The sequence below is a fragment of the Melampsora larici-populina genome (assembly GCF_000204055.1).
Source record: "Melampsora larici-populina 98AG31 unplaced genomic scaffold MELLAscaffold_31, whole genome shotgun sequence".
In the NCBI taxonomy this organism is placed as follows: Eukaryota; Fungi; Basidiomycota; class Pucciniomycetes; order Pucciniales; family Melampsoraceae; genus Melampsora; species Melampsora laricis-populina.
In genome coordinates this window covers 261,018-276,555 of record NW_006768795.1, presented here as the reverse complement: position 1 = coordinate 276,555, position 15,538 = coordinate 261,018, and the positions used below count along the sequence as shown (strand labels likewise).

Genomic DNA, 15,538 nt, shown 5'->3' with positions numbered 1-15,538 from the left:
AAAGTTTGGTGCTTGAGAGAACATGCAACATGTAGACCGCTGTGTAACTGCTGTGAATCCTTTATATCTCTCTGAAATCTCAAACTTTGAAGAGCTTTCATTTGTGGAGGGGAGCACAATCCTCGGAAAAAAAATATGTACATTATGCGCCGGAGTCAGGCGCACAACTTTTTATTTTTGACCATCTCCAAATCCTCGGTGTGGAAAATGGTAGAAGCGTTCAAAGGACGCTCCCTGCAAAATCCAAAACCCTGAGCAATGAGTTTGTACGAGTTTGGCATAAGTCCCTCGCTCGACGCCTCGCGAGGATGCGCGAGCGCGGGACTTTGTTAAGTTTAGAGCACCAGAGGATTGCGGAGATTGGGAATGGGGTACTGTACAAATGAATTGACATACAGAATATAGTCCCCACCCAATTCGGCATGGCTCCAGTTTCAGAATTCCAGCTAGCGCCCTAGTCCACTGGCTCAAACATGTCCCAAAACATTTTTCAAAAATGCATTAATGATCACAAACGTACTGTTTGTTGGATGGCAGTGTGCCAAAGCAATAAACTGATCATTTTGGATTAACAAAATCAGTCACCTTCTCATCCTTTCATCACAAGGAAATGTGACTTGACTAGAGGCTTCAGTTGTCATATGATGTCTTTTGATTCAATCTTGATGATGGTGATGAATATGATGGTGGATCTGAATCAAGTCAAAAGAAGAAGAAGATGAGCAATGTTACTACGCAAGATCACAACTCTGTAGATTCAAAGAAAAGAAATTCATGACCTACTGAGTTGACCGTCAAACATATTCAAGACCTCATTCGAGCACTTCAACACTTGAGTGATATTTGACAACATTACGACATGGTTGTGAAGTATGCTAAATTAAAATCAAACAAAGCTAACTAATAAGACGCTAATTTGCAAAGCAAACATAAATAAAGCTATTTTGATCTGGTCAGAGGAGAAAGGAATGATTGGTCAAGATTATTGAAAATTGATGTAGTCTTATGTTGAGCACTGCATCATGTACTCAAAATGCATTAAAAACATAGACAAAGTATGGTTTTGTATGTAGGCCAATGGGAAGAATGTTGACAAAGAAGTCTGTTGTGTACTGCTCAGCCTCAACCTCTGGACTGAAACATGGCAATGAGTACAGGCTTGTACAGCCCATTCCCAATCCCGCAATTCCCACCCTCCGGCAGTCCTCCAATTCTCTGGTCTTCAGGGCACCAAGCTTGCAAGGGTTAAAAAGCCCTGCAAGAATTGGAACTTGTGTTAATTTAGAAGAGGCTATGTTATGTGCCATCAGGACCAAAGTCAGCTTGGATGTCAGCCTCCAAGCTCAGGCTAGATAAAGCCAAAGAGGCTACTACCCGAATAACAAAATGATAAATATATCTCTAAATTTCTAATACAACTTGTGTCTGTTTTCAAATACATCAATAAACACTATCATCATGACCAATTTAGATCGTCATTAGATACACACCATGTACCTAGGATCAAAGGTAACCAATATTTACAAATGATAATATTGCACCAAAAAGACACCTAGTGCCTAGCATTAAAGGCAACCTCTCAAAACTAACTCACTTGCACAGTGAATGTTAAGAACAAAAATCTATCCAGGAAACAAAGGCCTACTTGGCAAACCCAAACACTGAGGCACTAAGGGAGAATTAAAACATATACTCCTTTAGTTCTCAATTGGGCACTACCACAAGCTGGCAAAACAAATAATAGAGTTCCCAATCCGGCCAAACCAAAAGTCAGCCAGATAGAGCTTCCCAATAGGGAACCAGTGCACCACTCTTAGAGAGCCACAAGTCAGCCAGGACACATTGTGAGGTATAAAATGGAGAGCTCTTTCCAAAATGAGGAGAGGACTTGCCTTCTTGACCAATAGCAAATTTACCAAGCATTTTGTACCACAGTACAGCTATTCTCTTCCAACAAAGGATAGTTCCACTTGCCTGATATATTCCAAAATTTCCTCAAGAAGTGTCAGCTTAAGTTTACTTTTGACATAAGTAACACTTGGAATCCTCCACCTCCCTCCTTTCACTGCCCCTGTTTCAAGAACAGTAAAACTCTACTTGGTCATGTACCACTGTTCTTGCAACCCAAAGTTGACAAGATCCCTGTGGTCTTAACCCAGACATTTCTGAGATATTTTATCTTTAGAACCACAGCCTAGAGCCTGACCAGTTCAACTATGCTATTTCCAGCTAAGCCGTGGCAAAAGTTACCGTTAGATAACTCTCAGTTTCCTGATTGAAACATTGAACATATCAGCATTCATTCTCATCTGTTTCTAGGGACAGATACCATCAATCCTGCATACCCAATAGGATTTTTTGTCAGGATTTCTAGTTAAAACTAGACCTTTTACCACTAGAGTAAGTGCCACCCTGGAATTGGGCAAATGCATTATGCAGAATGTGCAATCAACCAGAAACACACCACAACACCCCAGCCTGGCATTGCAACCAGGCAAAAGGTTTGTCCACTACGTGCTGCCCAATAATGGCTCAAGTTCTTGGGGATTGTGTTGTTTTGGAAATGGGTTTCTGAGCAGTGCAACAGGTAGAATCAGCTTCAACGGGGCCACCCGGTTTTTTCAGTAGGGGGAATCCCACCTGTGTAAGCTAGTGTCATTATCTTTCCCTTTCACACTTCAACATCCAGGTGATATCATCACTTACCTTCATCATTGTCACAAGCCAACCCCCACCCCTTGCTGCTGAGGCCATGCAGCTATGGTGAGGCAGTCTGTGTTGTCTATCCTTCTGGTCTTTATCAAAACCAATACAAAACTCCTTTTCTCAAACCATCCAATTTAAACCTCAAGTTCTTGTTTAAGTTTATACTGTCTCCGGTTGAATTATATACTATTATTATTCTTCATCATGGCAACAAGTCCTGGCAAGGAATCCAACCACCCACCTTCATCTCAGGCTAAGGTATATATTATGACTCCAATTTAAATTTGAAGATTCACCGTGATGGATACATGGTAGGCCGCTGTCAAAAACCATGTGCAGGCTGACTAGCTGTGATTGAGGCTGGCACAAATCTTATGCCAACTGATTTCAAAATTGAAGCACAGGAAGCTAAAAAGAGCCACTGGCAAATAGCTAATTTCTTGGTTAAAAAAACACCAACCCCATTCAAAAACAAAGGACTCAACCAGATTCTTACGGTATGGATCTTGTCTCAAGCGCTACCTTGATATAAAATCAAGGATCACTTTCTTTGAGTTGATTTCCATCCCATTTGCCGGGATATCAAGATATTTCATTGTACATGGGTGGCTAAAGAAACAGCTGGGATGTCTGTGTCATTTCAAGACACTCTATTGAAGGAGATCACTGTGAGTCCTTTTGCTCAATTGAAAAGAGTCTCAACCACACATTTAAAACTTCAAGCTGGAATTGATCTGATAATCAAGTATCTAAGTCCAGAAAGTTTTTCTACCAAAATCTCTTAAAAAAAGCCCCCCTTCCCCTGAAGAACAAGTACAGCAAAGCAAAACTCCTGATTCAGATTAGCTAGCCAAGAAGAATTTGGTTCTTGTGAACCACCTTTGGAGGCCAGGCTGTGCCACTGCCTAAAAAAAACTACTCTGACCACAAAGTAAGAGTAGATCACCCTGGGGGGAGTGGACCTCATAGGTTGGTCTGAGATACTCACAATGTCTACAAACACAAGACTCACAGGGCACATTAAAAGAACAACTCATCAAAGAATGGTCATTTTGTACAAGTCTTGTTGTGGAAGAGGTGTTGTAGCCTGAGAGACTACCAACATGGCACAACTATTTTGTGTCCTAGCCTACATATTTTACTCACACTTGCACCCATCTCCTTCCAAATCTTTTCTGATGGACTTGGAGCTAGTCACTATAACCAGCTGGTAAATTCTAAAAGGAGAGATACCAACCCTATTGGATTGTGCAAGTGTCTATATCATCCAATAGGCTTGATAAGTTACAGCTTGCACAGGTGAATGGTTATTGTGGTTGTGTTTGCACTATCATGTAAGAGAGACTACACAGACACCACTGTCTACCAAAAGCTGTAGATACGGAGGAGCTTATACTTGATGAGATGATGGAAGCATGTCATTTTGAAAACAGGTATTCAGGAATCACGTCAAAATGCCATGCTTTCATCATCTCATCAAGTACATGCTCCTCCTTATCTACAGCTGTTGTTAGACAGCTGTGTCTGTGTGTTCACTTTTACATAGTGGTGCAACCACAACAACAATGACCATGTCAATATTTGTTATTACCATCACCATAAACTGAATCATCCCCTTCCTTCTGGCTGAAAGTTAAAACATATATGGGATACAAAGTAGAATCCGGGCATGTGCCTGTCTTTGTGCCTGGAATCCTTTTGGAAGTAAATTTGAATTCTGGGCCCGGACTTTTGCCCAGAAAATCAAAATTTACTGCCAAAAAAAATCTGGGCACAAGGCCGGGCACATGCCTGGATTCTACTTTGTATCCCGTAAATGTCTCCATTGTCTGATGATTGTTTTTCTTTTGAAATTCTTGGTCACAAGACGTGTTTGTGCGGTATTACTCACATGATTTCGCAACCAAAACAACAATAACCATCACAACAACCATTTTTCCCATCACCATAAACATCAGACCATTCTGTGTGGCTGGAAGGTAAAACCATGTCTCCATCATCAAAAGTCTGTTTTTCTTCTGAAATTCTTTGGTAACATTGAAAATCCGCCATTGAATCTTGATCTCCAATGGGTATGGCTTGAACAGTTGCTGTGGTGGTGCAGATAAGCACAATGGTTCCAATGGGGCTGACAACATTCATTTTGTTTGACCTGAAATGTCCATTCAAGTCAGTGGAGATATATGAATATGGAGAAAGATTTGTGCAGGTAACATACAACAAAGGAACTGTGGGTTGGGTCTGTTGAGAATCTTGGTTGTGTTTGATGAAAGAGCTAATTTATCTACAAAAATTCAACAGCACAAAAAGATAACCTATGTATCCTAATCAGTCATTGAAGTTATTCAAAAAAATTCAAGAGTAAGAAAATGAGCAGACCACCAATTATCAAGATGAAGGAAAAAGCCAAAGTTTGTCAGGTTAGAAGGAAATATCATGAAAGTTGTTTGGCTTTTATACCCATCAGACACCCCCAAGCTTGATGCAGCTGATCTTGCATAACATCTGCCGCCCTCTTCCATACATAGCATGTCAACATGAATCTCCACACCTTTGAAGGCATATCACAGCAGTCACAGTTAACTCTCTTTACATACAAGCCCTGACTTGCAGCATTTGAAACTTATGGCCGGTATTGGATACCGGTATTCTTGAGGTCACATCCCCATTATCCAAGTATTGCAATAATCAGCTTCTTTTGATGCACCCTACTCAGCTCAACAGATATCTACAGGGTCTGACTGATTGTATGTAACTGATGTGCTGCATGTCAAGCATCTTGTTGCTTCAAGGCACCATCAGCTGAATTTGGGTGCAGGGCAATTGGAAGGATCTTACAGTACACATTGTCTTCTCCAGAGCCGGATCATGCTGGCCGGTGGAGTATTTAAAGCTCAACAAGAGCTTTACAGCACTTAAGAAGGGATAATCTACTACGTGTAATATATTAGAAGTTGCCTAAAGACTTCCTTATTCAAAGAAACCAGCACAAGGGCACTTGCTGACCACTTTGTGATAACAGAGAAATAGATAAAGGCACCAGAGAAATATCGCAATACTGTTGTAAGTATTATTCCCAGATTTGAAGCGCAAAAAAGTCCACAAACTATGTTTATTACTAGCAATACTGTTGTAAGTATTATTCCCAAAGAGACTTATAGTCTTTAACACACGTAAACAAATTTCTCCTTGCTTTGAAGGGGCGGATTTAAGTGATCTTAGTACAAATATAGTAGATAAATGATGATTTATAGCACTACAACAAAGGTATAAGATACAGAAGGGGGAAAAAAATCCCAAAATCATCAAGGAGTACTTATATCCACATGTAACATCCTCTACAATAGTCAACAGCCTCAAAAACCAGCCAAATCCGCCTAAAGAACCCTAAAAACCATATGATGACACAATGTAATGATCTTGTTACTGATGTATGATGTAATTTTCACAGCCAAAAGTGATCAATGACGCAATGATTTGATGTACAGCACTTCTTATGATGAATACAGGTGATTGTTTCCTTGTAAACTAGCTGCAAACCAATTTTTGAGATTACAAATGTTTTCAGATGGGGTCCAATTTTGGATTACTATAGTGCATCTTGTAGCCCTTGTAATACTGATCATTTATCACACCCATATGACCTACTTCTGATGAGTGATGAGTAAGATATTGAGTTGTGAAGTTAAGGGTTTTGGTGTTACATGTTGACTTGTGACTGTAAATTCGAGATCCACACCAATTTCTTATTTCCCTTATACCTTTGTTCATACACCTCCTCTGCTAGTGATTTAAAGTTTGTACATTATGTAATCTACTCTTCTGCGTTGGATGAGATCTCTACCATCACAATCTGACGTCATTTGACATATGTAATTAGCTGAAAACCTTCATTTTTGACAAAATTCACCCATTTTTGTTACTTTTCACAGCTGCTACTCTTTTTTTACTGCTCATGTAATATGAAATCAGCTTGTATAGCCTTAAAAATCCCGGAAAATCCTCTTGGCAGCCTTAAATCTTGCTACTACCACCTTTACATATGTAATTTACACATCTAACCCTTGTTTACCATCCTCAAAAAAGTACCTTTCTCCTGATAACTTCTGTTTCTTCTTATCAACCTTCAAGATTAAAATTGTTACAGTATAATATAATGCTTTTCTTTCATCTTTTAACCTCATAAAACCCATAACCCTAATATTACTACCCTAAAACCCATTTTCCAACCTATACACCTACATTTTCAAATTTTTCTTATCTTTTCCTTCTCTGTCTTTTTGTAATAACTTTGTAAGTAAACTATAATGAACTTAAGAATATATGTGAAATATGATGACATAATCTTGACCCAATAAATACACATAAGCCTATAAGAGCTTCAATTGCTCTGAAAACCCCCATTTTGAATTTCCTGCTACACTGAAGTTTTCTAACAACTTGGTAAAGTAATAATGATTTTTTTTTTGATTGATCCCATAAATAGATCACCACACCAGCAGAATATGAACATTGTCAACTTTTTTATGCTGGAGCAGCCGATTGTGGACTCATACAACACACGTCTTTTGAATTTTTGTTCTCCGCTTAAATTGAAGTTTTAGGTTTCCTATGCCGGTGCGACCTTTGTCATGAAGCCAAAAGAGAGAGAGTTGAAAAATCACTGCGGTGGTGAGGTCAGAATTTGTGCTGGTTGAACCAATGCCTTGCTGTAGAGCATGCTACATGGTCATTCAACCATCAGATCAAACAGTCTCTTACAAGTCCTACCTGTAAAATTTATGTACTCTCAATTGTGTAATCACGTCAAGCAAAGGCAAACCAAAACATTAAACATAATTACTTATGTAATTTGAGCGGAGATCAAAAGCGCGGCGGGGGACGCGCGGAGAGTTACACGTATGTTGATCTAATCAAACCTGTTATGCTCAATCGTGTTTGAGAGTCCGAGACCTGGCATTGAACTGACACTGCCCGCATAGTTGTCTTGGCAACAAACATCCAAGGAGTCCTTGAATGCCCCCCCAAGGAAAAGGGCACCCGAGGAATGCCTCTGAGGCAAAATTTGGCCGTTGCCGTTACCTCAGATCAGATCCTTGGATAGAGCTTCCCTCGGGGTCAAAATCCAAGGTCTCCTTGGATTTTCACATCCAAGGTAAATTTTCTGGCTGTGTGAACTCTCCATTTTCCTTTGTTTGACTTAACCACAATGGTCGCACCGGCAATCATACTTCTTATTGTGTCACATCAAGCAACCCTGAAACAACAAGAGAATTACGTGGTCTAAGCGGAGAACAAACAATCAAACATGTACACCAGTCCACAATGAGCTTCACCACAATACAAGATTCAAACACATCTAGATGTTCAAGGCCAATTACGATATGATACAGATATGTGGAAGGCAATGCAAGGGAACACAGGATTGTGCCTCAGGACTTGATGAGCCAGAAGAATTGGACAACACCAAGACAGATATCCACATTATCTTCCCAATTGTGTTTCAATATCTTTGGTCTCTTGATTAGCCATATGAATTTAGCTCCTTATGGATCAATGAACCCACCAAGTATCTTATGGTCTCCAACCTCACTTGACAAAAGTGATTGCACCGGGGAACCCCAGCCCTCAAATTGGAGAACCTGGAGTCACTGAGGCTGCAGTACAACCAAAAATTCTCAGTCTTTTGCTCAATGAGAAAGGCTAACAAACTCAATGAGCCTGGATTTGTTACCCCCCAGGATTGCAATCAACTGATGTTGTATTGTTCACTTCCATCACTTACAACCTCACAACTTTCCACGATGTCTCCAGCCAATTCAACCCATAAAGACCAAAATGGAAAACAACCAATGGTTCATATTGTTCAAAACAATATTGAACAGGAACAGCAGATTCACTGGTTTGTCATTTACATCAATCCATTATGACAATGTGGGTAATCCATTCAAAAAACACTAGCATTTCTGACTGCAAGATACCATCCCCTCAAACAGATGCCAAACTTACCGCCACTTTCCAATCCTGAAGAGCAACAATTCCAAGTTGAGCTATCTCATTGGAGCATTTTGAGTCCTATTTTGGGTACATTTTTGGTGGACAGGATTCAGCGTAATATGGGAAAACTTTCTGGATGGCCTGTCTGGTGCTGATTACATGAGACGGGGGAATGTGATAGCTTTCAATTTCTCAAGTGAAACCGATGCTTCATGCAAACAACCGCTGAACCTTTAGCGTTGGTATAGTTGTATCTTGCCTCAATGAATCAACCACACAACCTTTTTTTGTTAGACACACTGTGCACAAAAGAAGGCCTCATAACAATCTTTCTTGCAGTTATCCTCCTTCTCTTGTCTTTAAGGCTTTACAAAGTCACTTATCTGGACCCCATTGAGCATGATTGAGTCAGAGTCAAAAATTTATTCTGAGAACACCCAGATGTTTTTTTGTTTCCACTCTGCAAAAACCACCATTCTAGTGAATTATATACGCTTCTAAACTAGGAAATTTTGCTGAATTATATTTTACTGCACCAATCACTAGTTCGTATATCAAGCTTTCATATAGTCACCACCAAAATAGATGCCCTGGATCTCCCAGATGCAAATCCCCAGACCAATCTTATTCAAGGTTTTTGTCCAAGGTATTGTTATGCGCCAAAGATTCCCTTGGATCAAACCCTTGGAAATCTTATGTCCAAGGTTTCAGATCCAAGCATGCCTTGGATTTCCCAATCCAAGGTTAATATGGTGGCTGTGAGTATAAACATACAAAATGACTGACAGAGGAAGTCCTGAACACCATTTGATTGTCAATACTCCCACACCAGCTGTGCCTGTAAAAATGATTCCTTGCTGATTGTTGCTGACCATAATGGAGTTGAGGCCATTAAATACTTACCCATCCAGTATTCTTCTTTGAAATTTGCTGGCTCAAATGCTGATGGGACAATTGTATCATCAACAAATCCAATGAATCCTTACAAGGCTGGGTGATCTATGGCAATCTTGGATCAAATTTTCAACCTTCAAGTGGGGAAGGCCATTGCAGGTACATTTGTCTTCCAGCTGAACAATAGCTGAGACACATTGCCAGGTATAATTCTCAAGACTAACCTCTGTGGTTTAGCCCAAGTCAAACACACCACATTGAATGATTGAGACTACATGGGAGCCTGTGCTGAAAAACCTAATGTAAATGGCCTATGATTGCCACTTGTTCTCAATTTTCAGCCAGGTCTGAGTTTATCAAAGCTACCAAGAGTTTAAGTTTGAATGAAGCTTGAGAATTGGCAGACTAGTTTTCAACACTCTGGTTGCCTTCAATCTTCTAAAGGAGGCCAAAACAGTTCTCCTTTGTCATCTGTGCCTGGATTGATAAGAAATTAGTTAGGACCATCACCTAGTATGAAATCTATGATTTGAAAGTACGGAAAAAACTCACAACTTTGAGGAACATTACCTGTGAGTGTTTCTTGATCCAATCAAATATGAATTTAGTTGTCTCTTGTTCCGGAAGTGATGTCCTGGGAGAGAAGTATTGGTGATTCTTGATGGTTTGGAGTGCTCCCAACCATACTTTGGCTGTAGAGTCATTCAAATGGAGGTTTCCAACTTGTGATCTTCTTAAATTTCCAGCACAAGGACCAAAGCATGTCAAAGGGTTGGTGTGAGAGGAAGATCTTTTGATAGTTAAGAAATGAGAGGAATAGCCAACAGCAGTGTTGAGATGGTTAAGGGATGGTTTGTTGATGAGCCATATGATGGTGTGTGATGCCTTTGAGTCCTCTCAATACTGGCTGATAGACTGAGACCTGTGGCATGATCAGGTAATGTGAATGTGACCAAGGATCAGCACTTAATGGGGCGCTCAAAGTTGCAAAGAACAGGTCAGAGGTTTCACTCAAGAATATTCTTGAGCACATCCCAGCAACTTCTGGATGTCACTTCTGGACACCTCTGGAAGCCACTTCTCAAATCTTGAATACCATCATTAAGAAACTCAAGAGAGCTCCTTGAATGCAAACTGTATCTGTGAGTCAGTCACATGGGCTCTGGTGCTGGGGGTTTCAAAGAACCCACTGATCCTGAAGTCACACATAAAAAAAGCTATAGCAAGTGCCTGTGATGCCATGATATGAAGTGTGCTGCTACATGATATCAATTTTCCCTGCTAGTATATGTATTGCATATGCACTATGCTTCAAACTTGACTAAACTCCCAGCAACAAGTGTACATAGTACATAAATACATAGTGAGGTTTTATTATGTGTTGATAAATGCTTGAGCAAAGTTTAGGACTGGCACACAAGGGATATTGACTTGAATGTCATCAGGTGATGCACATGCAAGCACTGTGGAGATGGTTTGCAGGATTGGGTGTTGTGAAACCTTGAGAGGTTTAAGGCACCTGGTGTGTGTCATGTGTTACTACATGACAGAGCAGGCCGTAGTGGTTGCAAAGCCTTGTTCTGGGGGGTTTATCATCACCTTCAAATTGGTGAATTCCAGTGAGATCAGTATGGTCAGCTAGATCAGCTTCGGCAGGTATGAGTTCCTTTTTGCTATTGAGACCCCGAGTGATGGTGCCAAAGACTTGATTGGATGATATAAAGATCATGAGCATGACTGCAACATTACTGAGATTCATGATGAAAGATCTAGTTTGTTGTTCAAGCCTTAGTTATCTAGATGTGTGATTGAGTTTACAGATGAAATATCTCAAGACTCACCTAGAAGCTAGAGCAATGTAATTTGAAGAAAATGTGTGTGGGTTGGGCTGGGTTGAGAACCAAGAGTATCTAAGTTAATCAAAAGGGAAAAATGAGTGGTCATATTAAGCCCAATATGTTAAAAATCATCTCTACATAGTTTGGGTGTAATGGCTGCAGGAAAACCTACTAAGACAATTGTGAATGGTAGACAAACAATCAATGAGATGACTGGATGAGAGTATGGTATCAAAAAACCATGGGCCCTTTTACACTCTTTGAAGCCCTGCTGAGTAGCCGCCTGACAGACTCTTCTTGCTCATCAAGTTCTGGAACATGATGCTGTGTTCCCTTGCATTACCTTCTACACCCTCTACATAACATGTTGGGTTTGGACATCCAGATGTGTTTGAACCTCGTATTGCGGAGAAGCTGTTTTGACATTTGATTATAGGTTCTCTGCCAAGAATGTGTAACATCTTTTGATGTTTTGCATATACTTTGCATGATGTAATAAGAATTATGATTCTGGTGCAACCATCTTTGTGAAGTAAAACAAATGAGACATGAGAGTTCAATGCAGGGTCTCAAATATGATCAAAACTAAAACAGGTTTCAATCAAACTTTATACATCAAAATACCCGTAACTCCCCGCCTGCCCCTTGCTGCACTTTTGATCTCTGCTCAAATCATGTTACATCTTGTGATGTTTTAGATTTCCTTTGGTTGATGTGATAAGAGGTATGTATGATCATTCCCAATAGGGTTTTTCAAGTTAATTTTTACATATTTCTTGCCCGTTCTTGTAAAACATGCATAATTTTTATAAAAAGAGTGACACCTTTTTAGGTGTCCCAAATGGAAAAATATATCTGTTTTACAAAGATTATTTTTATGAACAACTTGACCAATTTTTAAAAAAAAAACACAAAAAAAATCCAAACTTGAAACCCCCTAATTGACCATCGCCCCCAAGAGTCTTGAAGTAAATTACCAGGTGTTGAATGAAATGGTAAACCACAGCAGACTGACAAGTCTCAATACTTTTCAAACACAATTGATCTTACATAAATTTTACGGATCAGAAATACCAGATTGCTTGAAATGAGTGTTAAGATGACCATACCATGCTCTATAGGCTATATCAAGGTGTTCAAAAACGGCACAAATCTAACCACCACAAGTGAGGTTCTGGTTTGAAGAAATTGTGTTGACTCTCTGCGCTGGGGGGTGTCATACATGTTGCCTGTGCGACAGGTAGACCGGGTGTTACCGGTATATATGCCAATGTTACAAACTCTCTTTCTTAATGGCTTCGCAATTGGAAATCATACTTCTTATCACATCAAGCAAAGGATATCTAAAACATCAACAGATGTTACATATTCTTAGCGGAAAACCAATAATCAAACATCAAAACAGCTTCTCCACAATACGAGATTCAAACACATCTGGGTGTGGTAGAAGGCAGTGCAAGGGAATGCAGCATCATGTTCCAGGGACCAGGACTTGATGAGCAAGAAGAGTTGGACAACACGAACACAGACATCAACAATATTTTGCGGGTATGTGAGACGGTACCGTAACCTAGTTTAGGGTTCGATTTTTGGGGTGGGACAGGGTGTGACTCGGGAGTGCCCAGACAGGCCCAGACTAGGACCCTGGAAAGCTCCTGGAGAACAAACCGTCCTGAGGGGGTTTTCGGATACCGGTGTTTTGTGAAGTCATGTCACATGGTACCAGAGATGTGACAGGTGCAAAAGATGCGCCTCAACGAGGGCTATCAGATGGTACACATGTCTGACCCTGAACATGACTGGTGGCTTGGGAAATGTGTGATTTGTAACTTTTGCCCCCCCAGACCGACGAAAATCCATACCGGCTCGGGTCGGGTACTTACATACGGATATCTCGGTGATTACACGTGGTACAAAACTGAAAGTATATGTAATCGAGAGCCCTGATCAAGGCGCTTCTCCTACCACCGAGAAATCCATGTTAACCCACCTCTCCTCGGGGCAAATAGTGAAAGTGTGAGGGCCGGGGCCGGAATGGATCGAGGACGGTTTGTTCTCCAGGAGCTTTCCGGGGTCCTCCCAGACTGCCGTCTGATACGCGGCTGTATGAGTCGAGAATCAACGGAGGTGATCTCCGTCGAGGTAAGAGTTGCTTCCGTGACAGATATCATGGAGCCTTAGATAATTAAACGCATATCGTCAGCTGTTGTTTGAATGAATATCAAGCCTGGATCTTAAAATCATGATTCTTGAGATGATGTGGTTCGTGACTCGTGAGTGTGACGGAATTTACAATAATTGAAATGAAGTGTGAGAGGAAATTAGGTTAAAGAGGATTAAATTTTATTAAATTACAATTTGAATATGTGAAAAGAGATGGATGAAGCTCATTAACTTTATTGATGAGTACGAATCCGATATGTATATACGTAAGATCAGGATGAGAATGATCTGAGATTGAGGATGACTTCATGATGATGATGAGGATTAAGTTGAGAATTGAATTGGAATTGAAATTGAAATTTAAAAATTTAAAGAATTTAATGAAATTTGAGTTTTGATTTGGATTAAAATTTTACCAAAACTGTTGACCAAGCTCAGCATCAGCATCGATTCAACTCAAACCAATTTAAACCCACCAATCTGAAGCTGAAGCTGAAGTGGAAGTGGAAGTGGAAGGAGAAGTCAAAGTCAAAGTTGAAGTTGAAGCTGAACTCAAGAAGATGATCAACTCAGCAAACACGACTACTGCTGGATTCAAATCACATCGATCAAAGCTTAGAAGATCTCAAAGTAAAATTATCAATACTAACCATGACCATCTACCTATTAGTACCACTGATCAACTCACCTCACCAGCTTCAAGCTCAATCTCACCTCAATCTTCAAATCAACCAGAAGATAATGAATCTCAAGATGAATCTCAGGATGAATCTCAAGACGAATCTCAAGATGAAACTGAAACTGAAACTGAAGAACTTCATCATCAAGAACCCATCTCAGTCAAAGTAGAACCTTTTCCTTCTTCTTCGTCTTCTTCTTCAATCATATCAGATCAAGATCAAGAACAGGAAACAGCCATCGATCGATCGCCTACTTCATCTCTCAATTCATCTCAAAGATCTCCTACTTCTTCATTTCATCCTATCAATCCACTCTTACAATCTTCATCTAATCGTCTCAACTCACCTTCGGAAATTTGGAAATCAGCAGCAAGCTCAAATGAATCTTATACTTCACCACCTCCAGTTGAGTTCATCTGCTTTCTCAATGCTTTAGTTCTCAAACTGATCCTAAACTTTTTCTTTTTCATCAGTCAACCTTGGCTACAGATTCATTTCATTCATCTTTATCTCAACGAAGAACTAGTGTTTCTCATGTCAATACTACCATCACCTCATTAGACAATGTAACCGATTCAGATTCAATCTCAGAAGATCAACAACATCAACTTCAGGATGAGAACCCAATGAGTCAAGCTCATCATTCTGCTTCTTCATTCTTCAGACGATCCATCTCCGCTCCATTCTTGATTCCAAGACCAAATTCATCTGATTCAGCTCATCGACTAAGTTCAATTCATGAAAGTACCGTCACTCCTCCTATCATCAATGAATTACCACCTGATGTTTCATTAAACAATCATTCTTTAGAAGATAATCAAAGAAGATGGACTGGAAATTTCTATCTTTGGGTTTATGATCATCTTTCAACTCCAAATACATCGGCACCTGCTTCACTTACAAGTTTATCTAAAAACTTTTTTACAAATCATACCTTACCAACTGCTACTTCTACCATAGGAAAAGTAGTCGTAGGACAAAAGAAACGTACAAAGAATTTAATTGGTTTAAGTAAAAGAGAATCTACATCTCAATTATTAGATTCGAGTTTTCCTCTTTCTCCTAATTCGACCGTTGGATTATCCGAACAAATTGATTCAGCAAAAGATAGAGCTGCAATCGATCCTACTCATATTTCTCAATCTAATCTAGCTCGTTATCCTAATAATCAATCCAATAGTAGGTCTGCAAGATCAGATGTTGCAAAGGCCAAAAAGAAAATCTCGGGTTTGACTTCTTCTCCCAGTAGTGCTGCTCTTC

General features: G+C 39.9%; 2 protein-coding genes across 2 annotated transcripts; both read right to left on the bottom strand.

Annotated features, from left to right (window-relative positions):
- Window positions 1–4,124: 4,124 nt before the first annotated feature.
- On the bottom strand, window positions 4,125–4,848 carry MELLADRAFT_108670 (uncharacterized protein; the record flags this gene model as incomplete). Its single annotated transcript, XM_007412465.1, has 2 exons — window positions 4,125–4,230; window positions 4,598–4,848. 2 exons carry the CDS (start codon window positions 4,846–4,848, stop codon window positions 4,125–4,127), a joined length of 357 nt encoding a protein of 118 aa, XP_007412527.1.
- A 6,259-nt stretch (window positions 4,849–11,107) lies between these two features.
- On the bottom strand, window positions 11,108–11,356 carry MELLADRAFT_124522 (uncharacterized protein; the record flags this gene model as incomplete). The annotated part of the gene is made up of 1 exon (XM_007412464.1): window positions 11,108–11,356. One exon carries the CDS (start codon window positions 11,354–11,356, stop codon window positions 11,108–11,110), a length of 249 nt encoding a protein of 82 aa, XP_007412526.1.
- Between the last annotated feature and the right edge of the window lie 4,182 nt (window positions 11,357–15,538).